Source organism: Dermacentor andersoni, chromosome 6 (genome assembly GCF_023375885.2).
Source record: "Dermacentor andersoni chromosome 6, qqDerAnde1_hic_scaffold, whole genome shotgun sequence".
Taxonomy (NCBI): Eukaryota; Metazoa; Arthropoda; class Arachnida; order Ixodida; family Ixodidae; genus Dermacentor; species Dermacentor andersoni.
The window spans coordinates 75,080,571-75,097,197 of record NC_092819.1 but is presented as its reverse complement, the minus strand read 5'-3'; the positions used below and the strand labels follow the sequence as shown (position 1 = coordinate 75,097,197).

Below are 16,627 nucleotides of genomic sequence, written 5' to 3'. Positions count from 1 at the left end.
GACGGTACAGTATGAAAAAGAATGTTAGCCATCCATAAGAATCATTATCCTACAAAAAGAAATACGGGTTGATAAGAAAGACAACTTTAAAGTTGGGGGCAAATTCGTCCTTGTCGGAGGATCCAAATCGGCACAGATGCCTTTCCGAACAGTCACCCTTAACGACAGAGATAAATCATATGTTTGCGGCCCCTGCGTGGATTGAGAGATGCAAACTTTGTACTAAACTTTCGCGACTTACGAAAGAGCATTCGTGCTCAAACACCACAAAAATAATTTTCTCCAGATGTGACTCAAGTCGCGTCACCGGTTGTCTAGTGAGAAAACTTCCGCGTGTCACATGCATTTGAATAGGTAGACAACCGTCGGTGCCAAGTGACAGATATCTCTGCAAAAGGGAACATTCTGAAGTCGTCCAGCTCTCGATCTTTCCTTCGTGACGTAACCTTGGGAATACCATCCCGTGACGCGACGCGTATTGCTTTAGCGCTGCACCAAACGCAGCAGAAAGAAGAAACGGACAATACTAGTTCGTGAATGACTGTCGTAGTTTGGCGACAACTCACCTTGTCGTTGTACTCCGGCCGGGTCGAAAGCAGCACCAGAGCGATGGTCACACCCTGGGAGAGAGACAACAGCGTCACTTTCGATGCGCCGGTCGCGTTGAGCACGTGGTCGATACCGGCAGCCACGTCGTGACGCCCAATCTCGTCGAAGCTGCATCACGAAGAGCCGCATTTGCTTATAGGCTCCGACGGTGCGAGAAACTTGGCTACCGAAACCGTCCCAAAAATCGCAGTAGATAACTTTACGAAAGACACTAAGAGTAAGAACAATATATCGGTAGAAAGAAAATGTAAATGATCAAAAGCTTTCACAATAAATGGCGTACTGTTGCATCAATAAATAGGTGCATCAATAAATTTTTTAAAAAAATAGAAAGATTGCTTGGAGGGGAAAAAAGCACACTATGCATACTAATTGACATGAAGTTGTAAACATTTTAAACATATGGAGTCAGCGCACGCCCTGTGACAGACGGGAATACTTTTCACTCATATTGAAATAGTCCGTACAATAAACATTGTCCCACGAATAGCACTATTCACAAGCAACTATAGTTAGGTCACTGTCCAGCAAGAAAACATACGCAACAATTATAACTTCTGGTTGCCTATAAGAGAATCAACAGAGTCCGATAATTGTATTTTTTTTTTTGCCGACGAGGAACGTCTGCGTGTCTCTCGACGTCTAACAAATCGGGAACATTCGATGAGGATGACTTTTACAGAAACTGCTTGGCTGCCACATTGTACACAGTCTGAAGAGAGTCTTCTGCGTCGATGGCGACGTGAGCATGCTTCTAGAGCCCGTTCTGTCCTAAGGTTTGCCAATAAGCGTAACGAAAGGTCGATCTCGTGTAAAAGAAGCAAATTTGTCGATTCATCGAGCCACATGGTATTCAATAATTTGCGCCCGAGTCCCTGAAGTGCTGTTTCGGCGTCAATATCGATGCCAAACCGAACCTCCCAGACGACCGGACTACGGCAAAAAATTTCACAGGACGATTCATTTGCTTATTTTCCGTCACCCCTATTCAAATACTTTTTACGTACTCGTAACTTAAAAGGAAGTTATAAAGTTCACGAAAACCCATTGAGCAATTTTCTGGAGGTGTCGTAACCTAAATTTCGCTGAGGTCGCTTTACTTTTAGAAATATCGGGTGTCTGCTAAGGTGTCTCAGTACAGGGGGTGACGATCTTTAAGTTTTACGGGAAAAATCACCTGTAGCAGATATCACAATTCTTCCCCTTGAGCTAGGTTATTCGAAGAGGCGAACATTACGAGCGCGAGAAATCCGAACGCATATTCAATAAATTAACGCAATATTACTAATTAACTTGGTATTTACTTATATGAAGACATATTTGCCATTTAGGAATTCTAGCCGCTGAGTTCGCAAGACATATCTACTAAAAGGGGGCATGAGCACATTTAAACTTTATTTAGTGTTTATAATTGATTTCTTTGAACCTTGATAATACAGATCATTAAGTTAGCAGAAAGGAATGAATTTCGTTGTTTCCATTACGAACCTTGGCCAATCCGCCTAGTGGGTATGTGTCGTGAGTTCAAGACAACAACAACAACAACAACAACAACGACGACGACGACGACGACAAACGCAGCGCAATCTTGTGAAGAACATTTTCTATGCGATAAACATGATCTAACCTCCGTCAACCACAGCATTGCTCGTCTGGCCTCCGAAATGCATGTACAGATGCCACTACTCTCAGAGTCTGTGAGGAGAACAAATTGCCCGGAACTGTTGTTGTGCGATAGCTCGGTGGCTACGTTCGACTCCCGCATGCACATTACTTCACTGGTATTGATTCGGACTCCCGTGAAGGCGATTTTGGAGAAGTTTTGTCTTCACACTGGAGAAATTTCGAAGCTGGGCATGACCGTCGTGTGTCGTCGATGGTGACGACGGGCTCCGTCAGTGCGACGATTGGGTGGGCGGAAGGCAAAGGCGAAGCAAGTTTCGAGCACTTGAGTGCTGTCGCAGCAAGAAAAAAGAAATGAGAAAGAAAAAAAACTTCGATATTTTGGTACGGCCAGTCTCGTTGCAAGCTATTGCTAAGCACCCTTTGCATCGATGCACAGTTAGCGAAGCAACATGGCATCGCCCCAAGCGATACGCTTTGATCCCAATTCGACCTCGCTAACTGCTCTTCGTCAAGAGAGGACAGAACGTTTGTTACGTTTTGTCGTTCTTATTAATAATTTGGGGTGTCTGTTTTGACGCTGCTGGGACGATCAAAAGACTGGCGTGACAGTGCTTTCATTTCTACAGTGTAACAGTATTTAGCATTGCCATGGGTTCGCGATACCGAGCATTCTACTTAAAAGCCTTCTCCAGCAAATGCTTGCAATGAGTCCGTGGCAGTTTCGCGAGCGTTCATGTAAACTTCCGAATCGCTAGACTGAAACTGCCAGCTTTCCGTGTAAACCTTGACTGCGTAAAATTGTGCATCAATAGCAAATGCGATAGGGCGAGACTTGCCTCCATCGCCAGTACTCTGGGTCGCCTTTCGACAGCGTCTTGTGGTAGGAGTACGGGTTCGACTCCCTCGAGTTCATTGCCCACACGTCGAAACCGGCGTCGACGAAAAGGAAACCTGCAAAAGCGAAGACCGCACTTCTGTAACAAGGCTGTAGTGCGAGGGCCTGTCGTTGCGTTTACATTAGTTATACATCCCTCGGTAATAAGAGACTACACAAGCTTCTCACAAATATATACAAATTTACTAAAACATCGAGACCGCGTTACCTTCTCTAGCGCGAGGAACAGCAGGAATGTTCATACAGATGTCGAACCGCAGTCAAACAGCGACAATATGGAGAAAATATCTTATATGTACCCTAACTGCTTAGAAAGAACCAATCATTTCCTTATCGCAGCTAATGCAGTGGAGGTCTACTCCGTTAAAGCTCTCTTTAGATGCATTAATTTATCGTCGGTTAAGCAAATTTGAAACAAACGGGGCATGACTTGATGCATTCAAATGCAAAGGTTGACTGACAAACTTCAAAAGAAATCCACTTGACCTTCTTCACTGTGAGAAAAAGTTTCTATTCTTTGGCGCCTATTTTGTTCCCAAACGACTATCGCCATCTGCCTTGCTTGCGCGTTCTTTCTTCAAAACTCTGCGCTGGCTACCTCCCTGTCAAGACTGCACTTTGACAACACACATGCGCCGCTAGTGAAATGCAAAAGGGAAAGGCACGCAAATTAATGAAAAATCTTGATTGGTGTCCACATAAGCCCCAACTAGCGAAAATATTTTGAGACTGTTTTTACAGCGAAGCTGTATATGGCTAGCCAATTCGTCCGTCCGTCCGCCTGCCTGTACGCCAAATACTCACAAAAAAAAAAAATAGAGACAAAGAGAGGCGCACGATTAGCCAACACCACCTAGATAGCACAAGACCTGTTTACTCCGATACATGACGTCAGGCTACCTGGCCCAAAATTTCCATTGAAAAGGCTGGCGTCACGACAGTGGTGACGTCAAAATCACTGTTGCCCACTCGGGAGCATCCTCATTAGATTCTATGCCAGTCGGGCCAGCTAACATGACGTAATGGATCGAAGTGAAAGGCGTTGTGCTAGCTAGGTGATGTTGTATTAGCTGCGCCTAGTAACGTCGTTGTTCTCCGTCGCAGCCGAGCGCGCGCGCAGCAGTTTCTCTCCGGTGCCTAAATGGGTAGGCCACACGTCATACGTACTCACGAGGAACAGGCAGCTTTCGATCAGCAGCGCCGCGAGCAGAACCGGGAAGGAGCTCATCTACGCCGCGCCGATGCTGCAGCCCGGGCACAAGAACAGGCTCGTGCAGCCGCGCGCAAGCAGCATATTAGGGCAGAGGCTTGGGCGAGTAGGTCGTGGTTCATAATGGCAGAGTTTGCGTAGCGCACGAAACTAGGAAAGGAAGGACAGAGACGGGTACCAGAGACAGGCGAAAGCAGCAACTGCACACCGACGATCCGGCAGCCTATCAAGCCATCGTTTAATGAACCATCGGGATCAACCCAGCGATAAACACCGGTGCCGCACGTTTCAGATTCGCTGGTTAACCAGCTGCACGGAGTGCTTGGGCAGTGATTTTCTAATTTTCTTTCTTTCATTCGTTCATTTTTTTTTCAAATGTGACAATTGCGTAACACGGTACGTAGTCCGTACTCTGCGTAGGTGCTTTACGCACATTGGAAGGCAAGGCTCTTTTACGCGTTATAAAACGTCATGCCTAAAGTCCTGCAATGTATTACGGGGATAAGTACGTCAGCGTGTCAAACAAAATTGGCCGTATACATATCAAGGCATCACACTCTCAATGTAATGGTGTTCTTTCCAGTTGGGGCAACAACCCATATATGGCACTGAGACCATACGAAATGCTGTACTGGCCGAACCCTCAGTTATTGCTTCTATGTCTAGTGGTCACCGTCACGTGGTGACAATGCATTTATAATTCGCCCGGATAAGAGGAGATCGCGCTGCACGCTGGGAAAAGTTGCGCACTAACTATAAGCAATATCGTTGACTTACAGAAGCAACAGTTTCGTGGCTCGCGAGTCGTTGCAAACACATTCTCTCCAGCAGGACAATTGCATGACTAAGTTTAACGTATTTCGTTTTCTAGAGTGAAAAGATATGCTTAAACACGCATGAAAGTGAGACTTGTTAAAAATATTTCGAAGAGCTACCGAAAGGCAAGCTTGGTCCAACAGTTAACAGACGTATAAGTTGACTCACATGGATTTTACAATGACTGGCTTTCATGGCTCGTCGCTGTGACTTGTCAATGACATTGCATTGTTGTTATGGTAACCGGCATAGCTGGATGTCTGTTAACGGCTGGTCGCATTTCGTTATTTATTTTCCTGCTGGCACATAACTATTATTCTATGCAGCATAGGTGCTATGTCCTCCTAGCTATTAGTCGCACTGCTTACAGCAAATGTGGATGCGAACGCGTCACTTCTGTTAAATACGTTTTCGGCCCGCTTACCTTGCTGCCTGTTTTCAAGTTACTTTACTAAAACAATACCGCTTGTGAAACCGTGCACAGACCCACGCTTTGGCATAATGGTTGCATTGAATTAAATTAATAAGGTCGTCACCAGCCTACATTTATATCCACTGCAGGACCGAGCGCCTCTCCCAGCAAACTCGATTTACCCGTCTTGAGCTACCTCATTCAATATTGGGAGTGATAATTTCCTACTTTCATCACCTCATCTAGTTTTCTGTTCTCAACTTCATTTCCCCATAACAAATATTCTTATTGTCAGTGTTATTGATTTACAACTATTAAGAGCGCCGAAGGAATATTTTGAGAACCATTACGCTGGCACACGAAGACAAAAAAGACATGGGGGAAGGAAAGGGCTAGGAGGGGGTGTCACGAGGTATGATTGAAGCCAGAAAAAGTCAGCTCAACACGTGATCACGCCGCGATAACTTTTAGTGTCTGTCGTCACCGCGCTCAGCGCAGGCTCTGTCTAAAGGACAACGGGCGCGGCAGCAAAGTGTATCCGCCTCAATTGCACGTTGCTACGGATAGCACAGATGTGTAGTTCAAATAAGCGACATAAGTTGCGCAAGCACATTGAGATAGAGTGCGCGCAGAGGCATTTACAGAGCACTCCGAACAAGTGCGCGTCGTTTAAAACTTACCGCGGGAAGCAAGCGCACTGGGCCCACTTCCCGCGAGCACTGGGTCACGTATTGGGCTGAATTAATGAGAGCGAAACAAAAAAAATGCAGATCGAACGCGCAATTTGGGACACCACTTGAAGCGAAGCTGCCGTCAGGTGGTGGGTATTATAGACCACACGAATAACGGCGATGGTACAATTCTGTTGATTTTCATTCTTTGCAGCTTGAAAAATCGCGCAATTTTGTGCCTACCCACCAAAAAGGATACAACCTCGTTCTCATGCAATATTTATGCTTTTGCTATGCAAACACTAAGTCAGGCCGTTGAACAGCGAGGCGTCTGCACAGCAATTTCATGAGGACGGAGGCGATGGATGATGGTTGTCGAGGAAAGGGTGGGCAATATGCGACTCAAAGGCGGTCCTACAATGTCTTTTGTTAGCTCTTCCACGTGAGTCCTATGAACAACTCGTCTCGGCTTATACGAGAAACGCACCGTCATGTAATCGCGAAAGGGCACGACGTCGTGTTTCCGTTGCTGCCAGGTCATTACGGTATCTCCGGCAACGAACTCACCGACAAAGCTGCTTGGAAAGCATGGTAAAGAACAAACCACGTTTCTGTACCTTTATCGAGGATTCCCGCAGCCCAACACTTAAGCACGCTATCGCACCGCATGACACAGGAGAACTGGCACACACTTGAATTCGCTCACCATCGATTGCATTCTCTCGACCCGTCTATGCAACTGCGGCTGTTACCTGGGCTACAGTGAAGAGAAAAAACAATGCTGTGCCGCTTACGCCGGGGCGTTGCATTCACCAATGCATATACGTGTTTGATTGGAATGGCTGACAGCGCGCCGAGTGCAATGCTTGCGGTGTCGAGAAAACTATAGAACACCTACTGTGCTACTGCCCATCTTTTGAAAATGAGAGACATGACCTCAGCACAGCTCTAAATTGGTTGGATAGAAAACCATTCAACTTAATAAAGATCTTGGGACCATGGCATCGCATGTCGCAGCAACAAAAGGTCATAAAAGCGCTGCTGCGATTTTTGATGGCTACCGGATTGAGTGACCGTCTGTGATTCGGACTGAGCGACCGTCGGTGATATAGAGTAGAAAACTGTTACCACGTCGGCGATATCCACATTGGACTTTCTCTTCTTCTCTTAATCTGTCCCTGGCTTTTTCTCTTTCCCAAGTGTGGGGTAGCCAACCGGGCTCAGTCCTGGTTCAGCTCCCTGTCCTTCATTTACACTTCTTTCTCTATGTCTCTCGTCGAGGACAGAATTGGGACGGCACTGCCGCGCCGAGCGCGCTCGCTACGCGATCACAGCTTCGCGCTGTAGGCCGACCTGCTCTGCTCGAGTGTTGTTTGAATGTGAGCCTGCTGTTTTGTAGAACAGTACATACGGAATGTTCTCGGTACACTATATATACTGCGAAATCGAGCGCAGTCGTCACCACGCTTAATGTGAGTTGCTCCTGGCGTCATCTGCCAGTCATCAGTTGTACACGTGTGTGTATAGCATTGGTTCCTCGTCGTTGCTGTTCCGTTGTCGTTATGCACTCTGCATCACTTGTCGGCCCCTCCTTTTTTTTTTTTTTTGACGATGAACTGCGGCATTTGGCCTTCAGTTACTGCGTCTGCGCTGTAATAGCGTGTTTGTCATACCAGCGCGTGCTGCGTGTTAGGCCGCCCGCTCCGTTGGCAACAGATGTTCCAACTTTGTTGCTGTCCAGCGCCTTAAACATATCACGAAAGACGTTTGGTGACATTCTCAGGAAAGTAGGTGGTCACTGCGGTGTGTTCCTGCATGGACTGCTTTAGCAGGATTGTTGTAAAGCGCGCTCTGGAACGTCTGTTAGAACGGCCATGACCAAATAAGTGAGCAAAACAATGTTACATTGTCTAGTGCAACAGTGCTGACCTTCGCACGATAACTTTAATAAAAAGTGACTCCTCCCACCGTGACACAGCTAGCGTCTGTATGTTAGTTGGCTCAGCGTTAGCCTTTCTTTATTTGCTCTCGCAACGGGTAGCGAGCACATTTCGCGGGAGTGGTTTCGTCCAGTGATGACAATTAGTACTATCGCGTAGCAAAAGCAGGCAACAATTTTGCTTAGATCCCCGTCTTTCATATGTGTTGCTCTATAAACGCGCAATACCAATTTAAACCTAAAAGAAGTAAATTGAGAAGTTTAGGTTTGCCGGTACCTTACTGAAGAAGCATCTGGAGCGTTAAACAAACAAGCAAATATAGGGAGACGTACAAAGGCGCAAGAAAATGTTCACAGGCGTTTTTGCGTATTCATTTCTTTATACCATAATTTTTATTCTTACTCTGGTAAAGTGATGTTTCTAGAGTGGTTTTCGGTAGTTTGAAAGTCCATTGAAGAGAAATAGTCTGATGGTAGCCTAAAAAAAGTTGCCTTAGAACATGGTAATGAGATTTATTTGCAAGAATATAGCGTAAAGCATGTTATCTATTGTGGGGTCTTCGTGCTCCCAGGAGTACCGACCACCGCGGGTTAGAGCTTAGCGAGCCACAGGGCCGCGTCAGCCGTCAGCCTCTAGCGCCGCTGCGCGCGACCTCGGGCCACAAGGGGCTACCGAGGGACGCATGCCAGAACACAGTATCGCTCTAAGTTGACGGAAACCGTTTATTGTCTCCGACGGCATCCGACACTGCACGAGCGCCCGGTCCCGGGACGGCGGGGAACCAAAGGGGTCCCGCACCAAGGGCGAAAATACAGTCAGGGGCGCCTGTAGCACGTCGCTGCGAGAGCACAGGCTCAAGCTGGGACACGCCGCTAGGAAAAGTCCCGGCGGCTATGCTACTTGCTCTCGCGATAACCGATCGGCCAACTCGCGAGATCTCGGGCAATCTCCTCCGGCTTGGGCCTCCGATGAGTGCGGCTCGGCGTGGTACGACCTCGCGCGAGCACTAGGCACCCGTTCTTCGGCTTAGCGTCGGGATAGGAACAACACGAGGTACGCGCTCCCTGCACGGGCAAAGGCACCGTGCGTGAGCTCAGTCCTAGTCACAATGGTGTCGGCGGACGAGAGGAAGCATGTACGTACCGGGCGCCGTCCCAAGGAGAAAGAGAGCCGCTTTCGTCACGGCAGTAGCCACCAGGGGCCGCTTCGTGACGTCGCTAAATAAACGAAGGCAACGGATATATGGAAACACAGGAAAAAACCATAACAGTCAAGGGGAAGAGAAATGCAGCCATAATGAAGCACAGAGCGCTATGGGGATACAATAGGCACGGGGTCCTCCGAGGTATGTGGAAAGGGGTAATGGTTCCAGGACTTACTTTTGGAAATGCGGTTGTTTGCTTTAAATCAGGGGTACAATCAGGACTCGACGGGAACCAAAGGTCAGTGGGTCGCCTCGCATTGGGCGCTCACGGGACGACTACAAATGAAGCTGTGCAAGGGGATATGGGCTGGACTAGTTTTGAAGTGAGGGAAGCCCGCAGTAAAATTGAGTATGAAGAACGGCTGAGGAATATGGAGGAAAGTGAATGGGCCGGGAGAGTGTTCAGGTACAGGCAAAACATTGATTCACAGTGGAGGAAAAGAACTAGGAAGCTTACCAGCAAGTATGCGGCCTGTGGGGTGGGCAACACAGCAACAAAGAAGGTCAAGCGGAAAGTCAGAGAGGCTGAATTAATCTCATGGGTGGCGGCAATGGAAAAGAAACCTGCCATGAGTAACTACTTAAGGGGAAAAAACGAAATTAGGAAAGAAACCATTTATGATAACTCAAAGGGAAGCTCATTACTTTTCGAAGCGAGATCGGGATGCCTTAGAACACGCACCTATAAAGCGAGATATAAGAAGGCAGAAGAAACATGTGCTTGCTGCGGTAAAGCTAGGGAAACGACGGAGCATATTTTATTAGAATGTGAAGACGTCTACCCAGCGGTCGATTTAGGCACCACTGGCCTCCTTGAAGCCCTTGGGTTCAGCGGGAGCAGTGGTAAAGCAAACAGGTCCGCAATAGACATCAGTAAGAGGCGATTGGAGCATTGGTGGAAGAAAAGTAGGGAAACGACAAAAGACGGAGACGTACAAAAGCACAGTTCGCAATAGGGTATCAGAAAATTTGGACGTGGTAGTTCATAGTGGGGTCTTTTTTTTTTTTCATTGGTGAACTTAGGTATGATATTAGGCAGCATAGTAGTAAGAGCTTGGTGGCGCAAGCCACCGCCCCGTTCCAAAGGGGACGCTCATAACATCCATCCATCCATCCAGCTCCGCCCTCACCGCGAACCACCGCGAGTGGAGCGCCACCGCCGACAACTGGTTCGGAGCGAGAACGATGTGGCTCAAGAATTGCAGAACAAGATGAAATGCGCCCGCGCAATGGCGCGTCGAATTCCCCAAATCCCCCCACTATAGACGACTGCGAAACATGATAGAGCGTGGTGTAACTAATGTTCGCGATAAGCCACTTGCCAGAGAAACAATGGCATTTTTCTTGTCAGAATTGGTTTTTATACGTAACGCTAAGGGCTGACTAGAATTATGAGCGAAATGTGAGATTTGTAGTCAACTACAATACCGCTTATTTGACGCGAATGTTTGCGAATGAGCCCTGCAATCGTGCTTATCGATTGTTACTCCGCAGTATCTCATTTCCTCGCTCATTACGGCGCGATGTTTCATGACCGAGTCACGAGACTGCGAGTGCTGCTGTTAGATAAAAAAAAAAAAAGATCAACTTCTTTCAATAGAAAACAAGTTATATTTTGGGATTGTGCGTACCAAAACCACCACACGATTATTAGACGCGCCGTTGTAGAGTACCCGGATTAGTTATGACCACCTGTGGTTATTTAACGTGCACAGAAATGCACGGGCGTTTTTATTGTTCTTTCTTTCTATGTTTTCCATTTTGGACCCAGCGAAATGCCGCCGCTGTGGCCGGGGTCGAATTAACGTCCTCGAGCTTGGCAGTGAAACGCCATTGCCACTGGGCTAACACAATGGGTGGTTATACCGGGTGTTTCTTCCAAATTTTTTTAAGGCTTGCCTGTGGCAGATTGCATAATTCTAGTTCATGAGCTGGTCTACTCGAAGAGGCGGACAGTACTTGCACAAAAAATTGAATTGCACTCGACTAATTAACAAACATTCACAAATTAACTTTTTAACTAATTACCTTATGAGCCATATTGCAATTTGCAAATTTTAGCCATGAAGTTGGCAAGGCGGATCTACTTGGCACGAATTGTCAGGATGACAACCGTTTCGAGATAATTCCCGAACGTTGCGGATAAATCCATTGGCGTTTCAGTTCCAGTAATCTGCTGCAAAGACCGGTGATTGTGCGCTTGGCCGAGGAAAGAAAAAAATGAATGAAAGCTCGCTTGGGCTCAGCGTTGTGTTCAATTTAACCTTGGCCGGACCGGACTACAGGATGTCGAAAAAAAAATGGTTTTAAAATTAGGAAAGTACTGCTGTCGCGTTCCCGTAGCGAGTCACGTTACCCGCGACACTTATACGGTGGCTTGCCTGGGCTCTGCCAAGGATAATTGAGGAACCACATATCAGAGGCGGCCAGGAAGCTGGGCAGGAACAGGACGGGGGGGCGGCGACGTCCATCTCCATCCTCGGCCCGGGTCGGGGATGCACCTGGGTCACGGCCGCGTCGAATCCTGTCCACTTCGAGCACGTAGCCGTCGTCCGTGGTAGTGTAGCTGACCTCGCACGCGTAGTCGTAGTGCTTCACGAGCTCGCACTGCACAACGGTACAGCATACAGCCAGTAAACATACCTCGTTCCTGTCATTTCGCAGGCGAGAGATAGGGAACAACATTTTGAGACAAAAAAAAAAAAAACCGCACAAAAGTCGGTCTGAGGCAACATTCCTCTAGCCGGCTACTCTGCTCGGAGTCAGCGTGGTCATTTGGGCGAGTTGGTTGCGCCATTCGAAATGGTTTTCGCGCCACTAGACGCGGACAGAGAAAGAGGGAATAAAAGGAGCGGATAGAGTGGTGGGAGGAGTGACGACGGGAATAGGCAGTGAACAAAAAAATGAACGAAATTCTGCAATTTTACGAGCAAAAAAAAAAAATGATCTGATTATGAGGCATGTCACTGTGGGGGACTTCATGTTAATTTTCACCACCGGTTCTTTTTTTTCTTTAACGCGTACCTAATTCAGTGTAAAGGAGCGTTTCTTACATATCGCGGCCACCGAAAATGCGGCCACCGCGTCCGGTATTCGAAGCAGCGACCTCGAACTCAACAGCGCGACGCCATAACTATGAGGCAGCTTCACAATCCGCATGGTATATTTGTGCCACTTATTTTAGACAGAAGGAATTTTAGCGATGCCTAAACTTTATAAAAAAAAAAAACTGCATTGGAGCTTTAGGTTGCGCGAATGCGCCAGTAATACGAGTGTAAAGTGCAACTTTCCAGTGATAATGATAATAAATAACTGGTAGCACATCATGCGTGTTCATGAGTCGTCGATGCTTTAGACAGAGCCCTTTACAGGACAAATTAATCTCCCCTCACGTAAAGCATATGAGAAAATGTACAAGTGAAAACTATGGAAAGCAACGCTGTTGCATACGAGTGCTACTACGTCGAGTTCTGTAATGTGCCGCCAATACGGGTTGTGCATGGTTGAAGAACTCGCGCTGCTGTTAAAGACCTCGGAAGTTTCCCAGATAACTTGTTGGGTTACTTGTTCGATGACGAAATAGAGTTATGAACTTGTGGAATTTAGGACATTTTGTTGGCGGTAATGTGTATTAACTGCCTCCCAAAGAACTTGACTCCTAGGGTCACGAGAACTGTTGCGCCTGAACATGCTCACTAGGCTGTAGCCGATTAAATCAAACACGAATTGTCCGACTAAAGTGCTTACCAGGTCCCAGTCATGAGTGACGTAGAAGCAAAAACTATCCGCCCTAAATACAGTTCTAGAGCATGTGATGCTTAGGCGGTATAAGTTTCAGTATTATTCATTAAGAAAGTACAGGCCTGGTCCTGAAGTCCAGCGTATAGAAACATCACTCTCAAACCACGGTTAAATAAAAGGCGTAAGGCGGAATTGCTTTAGGAAGAAATTAGGATGGCACATGCATCGCGTATTTAGTGCCTAAACTTCTCGTGATGTAAATCCTATTTTTCATCCTATTAAAATGCGCTCGTATTTCAACTTCATTGTTCTATCAATGAAGGTAGCCCACTCGTGTATAGACGTCGATGCAGTCGATACGTTCTCTCTCGACGCAAGCTAAATCGCGCAATATTCTTATCCCCATCTTCTATGACTGCAGTACTTTTAAACAAAAGTAAAAATGCCGCTTAGATCACAATTAACGATTATATATATATATATATATATATATATATATATATATATATATATATATATATATATATATATATATACAAGGAACACACTATTCAGGGGCCGCATTCTGTAGCGGTTCGCTTTGGAACCGGTTCGGCGCTTTGTTGTCGTCATCCCTGGTGGGCGGGACGACAAATTTTGTTGACGTCACACAGGTTGCCAATCATCTGGAAAGGAACCGGTTCCCTGCTACGAGAGGAACCGCGGAGAAGTGGTTCGCTCGAGGGTCGCGCGCGGTGGCGAGCATGATGTCGAGGGTTGCTAGGGCAACCGTGGCTGCCGGCTAGTCTCGCGCCACATGACGAGCCGGTACCTAGACGAGACGAGACAGAGACGGCAATGGCGGCTCCTTTGGTTGTGCTGCTGGCGAGCGCCGAAAGACAACGACGCGACGAGAGGCAACGACGCGACGCGTTCGGCATGGTCGAAGAAGAGTTTCGAAGGCATTTTAGGCTCTCCAAAGACATAGTGCGACGTCTTTGCGATGAGCTGGAAGAACATCTCGGACCTCAAAGATTTCGTGGTGTCGATACTACGATGAAAGTGCTGTGCGCGCGGCGGTTTTTTGCCACCGGGAGCTTTCCAGTGCGTCGGGAATGAAGAAGCGATTGCACTGTCGCAGCCTTCGGTCAGCCGGATCATTACAGCCGTCGCCAAGGCCATTACGGTTGTGGGCAAAGAAAAAGGATGGGTTAGATTCCCATCCACGGCGCAACAGAAAGCCGCCGTCAGCTGCTGGCCCAACACACACGACGCCTTTGCTAGGTAGGGGTGCTCCTCGACAAATGAAACGAGTATTTCGCGCTGCCTCGCTGAAACATGAGGACCCAGCCGCCTGTTTTTGTGCGACGACATCGTTTCGGTTTCGGCGCGCGAACAAGTCCAAGACGTAAACAAAGCGAGGCAAGTTGTTTGCATAACGTATGGCACACCACCTAGCGACTAAATAAGAAAACAACACAAATAAAATTACAACTCCCAGTAGCCGTCAGCGCCGCAAGCTCACATTTATTACTGAAAATTATATTTGCAAGTGTTCTATACAAACCAATGTTTTTTTATCAAACCAGCAACATCCTTCAATTGCTTTACCGTCTCCCAAGTACAAACAAAAATGATGACATGATCTTCCGGCAGACCGCCGCTCGTTGATTGGTTCCCCTCACGCCACCCCGTTCCACTCTTTCTCCGAGTGACGTAATCCAGACGTAACAGCCAGACCGAACCGGTTCCAAAGCGAACCGCTACAGAATACGGCCCCAGCTCTTGAGAGACACTAGTACCTGCCGCGGTGGCTTAGCGGCTATGGTGGTGCGCTGCTAAGCACGAGGTCGCGTTATCGAATCGTGGCTTCTGGCACGTAAAACGGCAGAATTCAATTGAATTCTTCATAGACAGAGGCGACAAGTATGCAGCTACAAACGGCTCACGGACCACGCAACCCTCATGCACAATAAATGCATCTCCTTGTAATGGTCGAGGGTTCGTTTGCTTACAGGCTAAACCCCATGAGCGCGATCTTGTGCGCGACAGCTACGAGCGACAGAACGGGCCGTCGCTTGAACAGATCGCTCGGTCTTGTCGCGCTATCGCTCGCTCGGTTCTGCAAATATAGAATTCGTCGCTCGTCGCCCGGAAGTGCTATGAGCGACCAGTCAATAGCGCGAAGCCGGAACGGGATGTACATAACTCAAGTACTTCCGATTGTCGCACGAAACGAGCAAACGATTGAATTTTTATATGCGTGCAAGGATAAGAACCTACCGGAAGACCTTCAGAAATATTGTACGCTGCTTTTTACAGTAAAACACATCCACTTACGTTAATAAAGCACGCGTCACGCTAGTTTCGGCGCCTATATTGCTGCCTTCATACCGGCAACACCGGGGAGACGTCGCTCGAAGTCATCGCTCGCATGGGGTACGACTTGTAGGCGACGAGCGAACGCGACAGCCATCTCCACCGCGTCGCTTGTCGCTGCCGCGCGCAAGATCGCTTGCATGGGGTTTACACTTACGGGCGTCAAACCGGCCAGCAGTGCGAGTTCGTCCTCCGCGAACGCGCTGGGACGCAAAGTCAGCGCAGAAAGGGCGACGAGCCACGTGGCAAGGAAGCGGTACGACATCGTCGTGTGAGCGTTCCGTACGTTCAGCGCCCGGGCGACAGCAAGCAAAACGTGTGGTCGCAAACGAGAGGCATCTGCCTTTACGGCACATGCTGTGACAGTTAGCGTCGGGGCTCTTTCTCTATGTTTGTTGTTGTGAAGTGTTCTTGCACCCACAACCTCTTTAAGCTGACCCACATCGTCGGGACGCACGCGCCTGATATACATTTTACCCGCACCTCGCACACGCGAAAGCTTGCGTCCATGTTAACCCCCATTTCCTTGAGCACTATATTTTTGATTGCGACAGTAAAAATGCGGTGCTGGCGATGCTCCGCGCCATATAGGATAACGGTGTTTTGAGCCTCACATTTCGCCGTTCTTGTTTCAGCCAACATAAGGTTTGTCCTGCTCTGGTCACGCGTTTCGTCACTTCTCGTGACGCCTGAGGCAAAAAGGACGTTCCACGTCCGCCGCCAAGGTCTGTGAGTGGTGGCGCTGGCTAACACTCCCAGGGTTCTACTAGGACACATAAATACCCAATATAGTGGATGGGGAAACAGTGCCACGGTAGCTCAATTGGTAGAGCATCGCACGCGAAATACGAAGGTTATGGGTTCGGTTCCCACCTGCGGCAAGTTGTTTTTCATCCACTTTCATTTCCATTAATTTATCGTTTCTTTATTTCATTTATTCAGCTCAAGTAATTTCCCCTATGTTGCCCTTGGTGTCAGTGTTTGTTTGCTTCTTATTGTATGACTATCTCGTCTAAACATTCGTACCCTGCAGAAGCACTACAACGAACTGCTTCACTTGAACGCATCTCTAAAGCGCGCATTCCACTTGATTGTACTCTCTGAAACTTTGCTCAGTAACGTCTTTGACATTTCTTATCATATAC

At 47.7% G+C, this 16,627-nt stretch overlaps 1 protein-coding gene across 1 annotated transcript; it reads right to left on the bottom strand.

Moving 5' to 3' along the window:
- Positions 1-483: 483 nt before the first annotated feature.
- On the bottom strand, positions 484-15,747 carry LOC126522968 (lipase member M-like). The gene is made up of 5 exons (XM_055066630.1): positions 15,640-15,747; positions 11,765-11,990; positions 3,072-3,186; positions 567-717; positions 484-489 (listed from the first exon to the last, which is right to left on the bottom strand). Exons 1-5 carry the CDS (start codon positions 15,745-15,747, stop codon positions 484-486), a joined length of 606 nt encoding a protein of 201 aa, XP_054922605.1.
- Between the last annotated feature and the right edge of the window lie 880 nt (positions 15,748-16,627).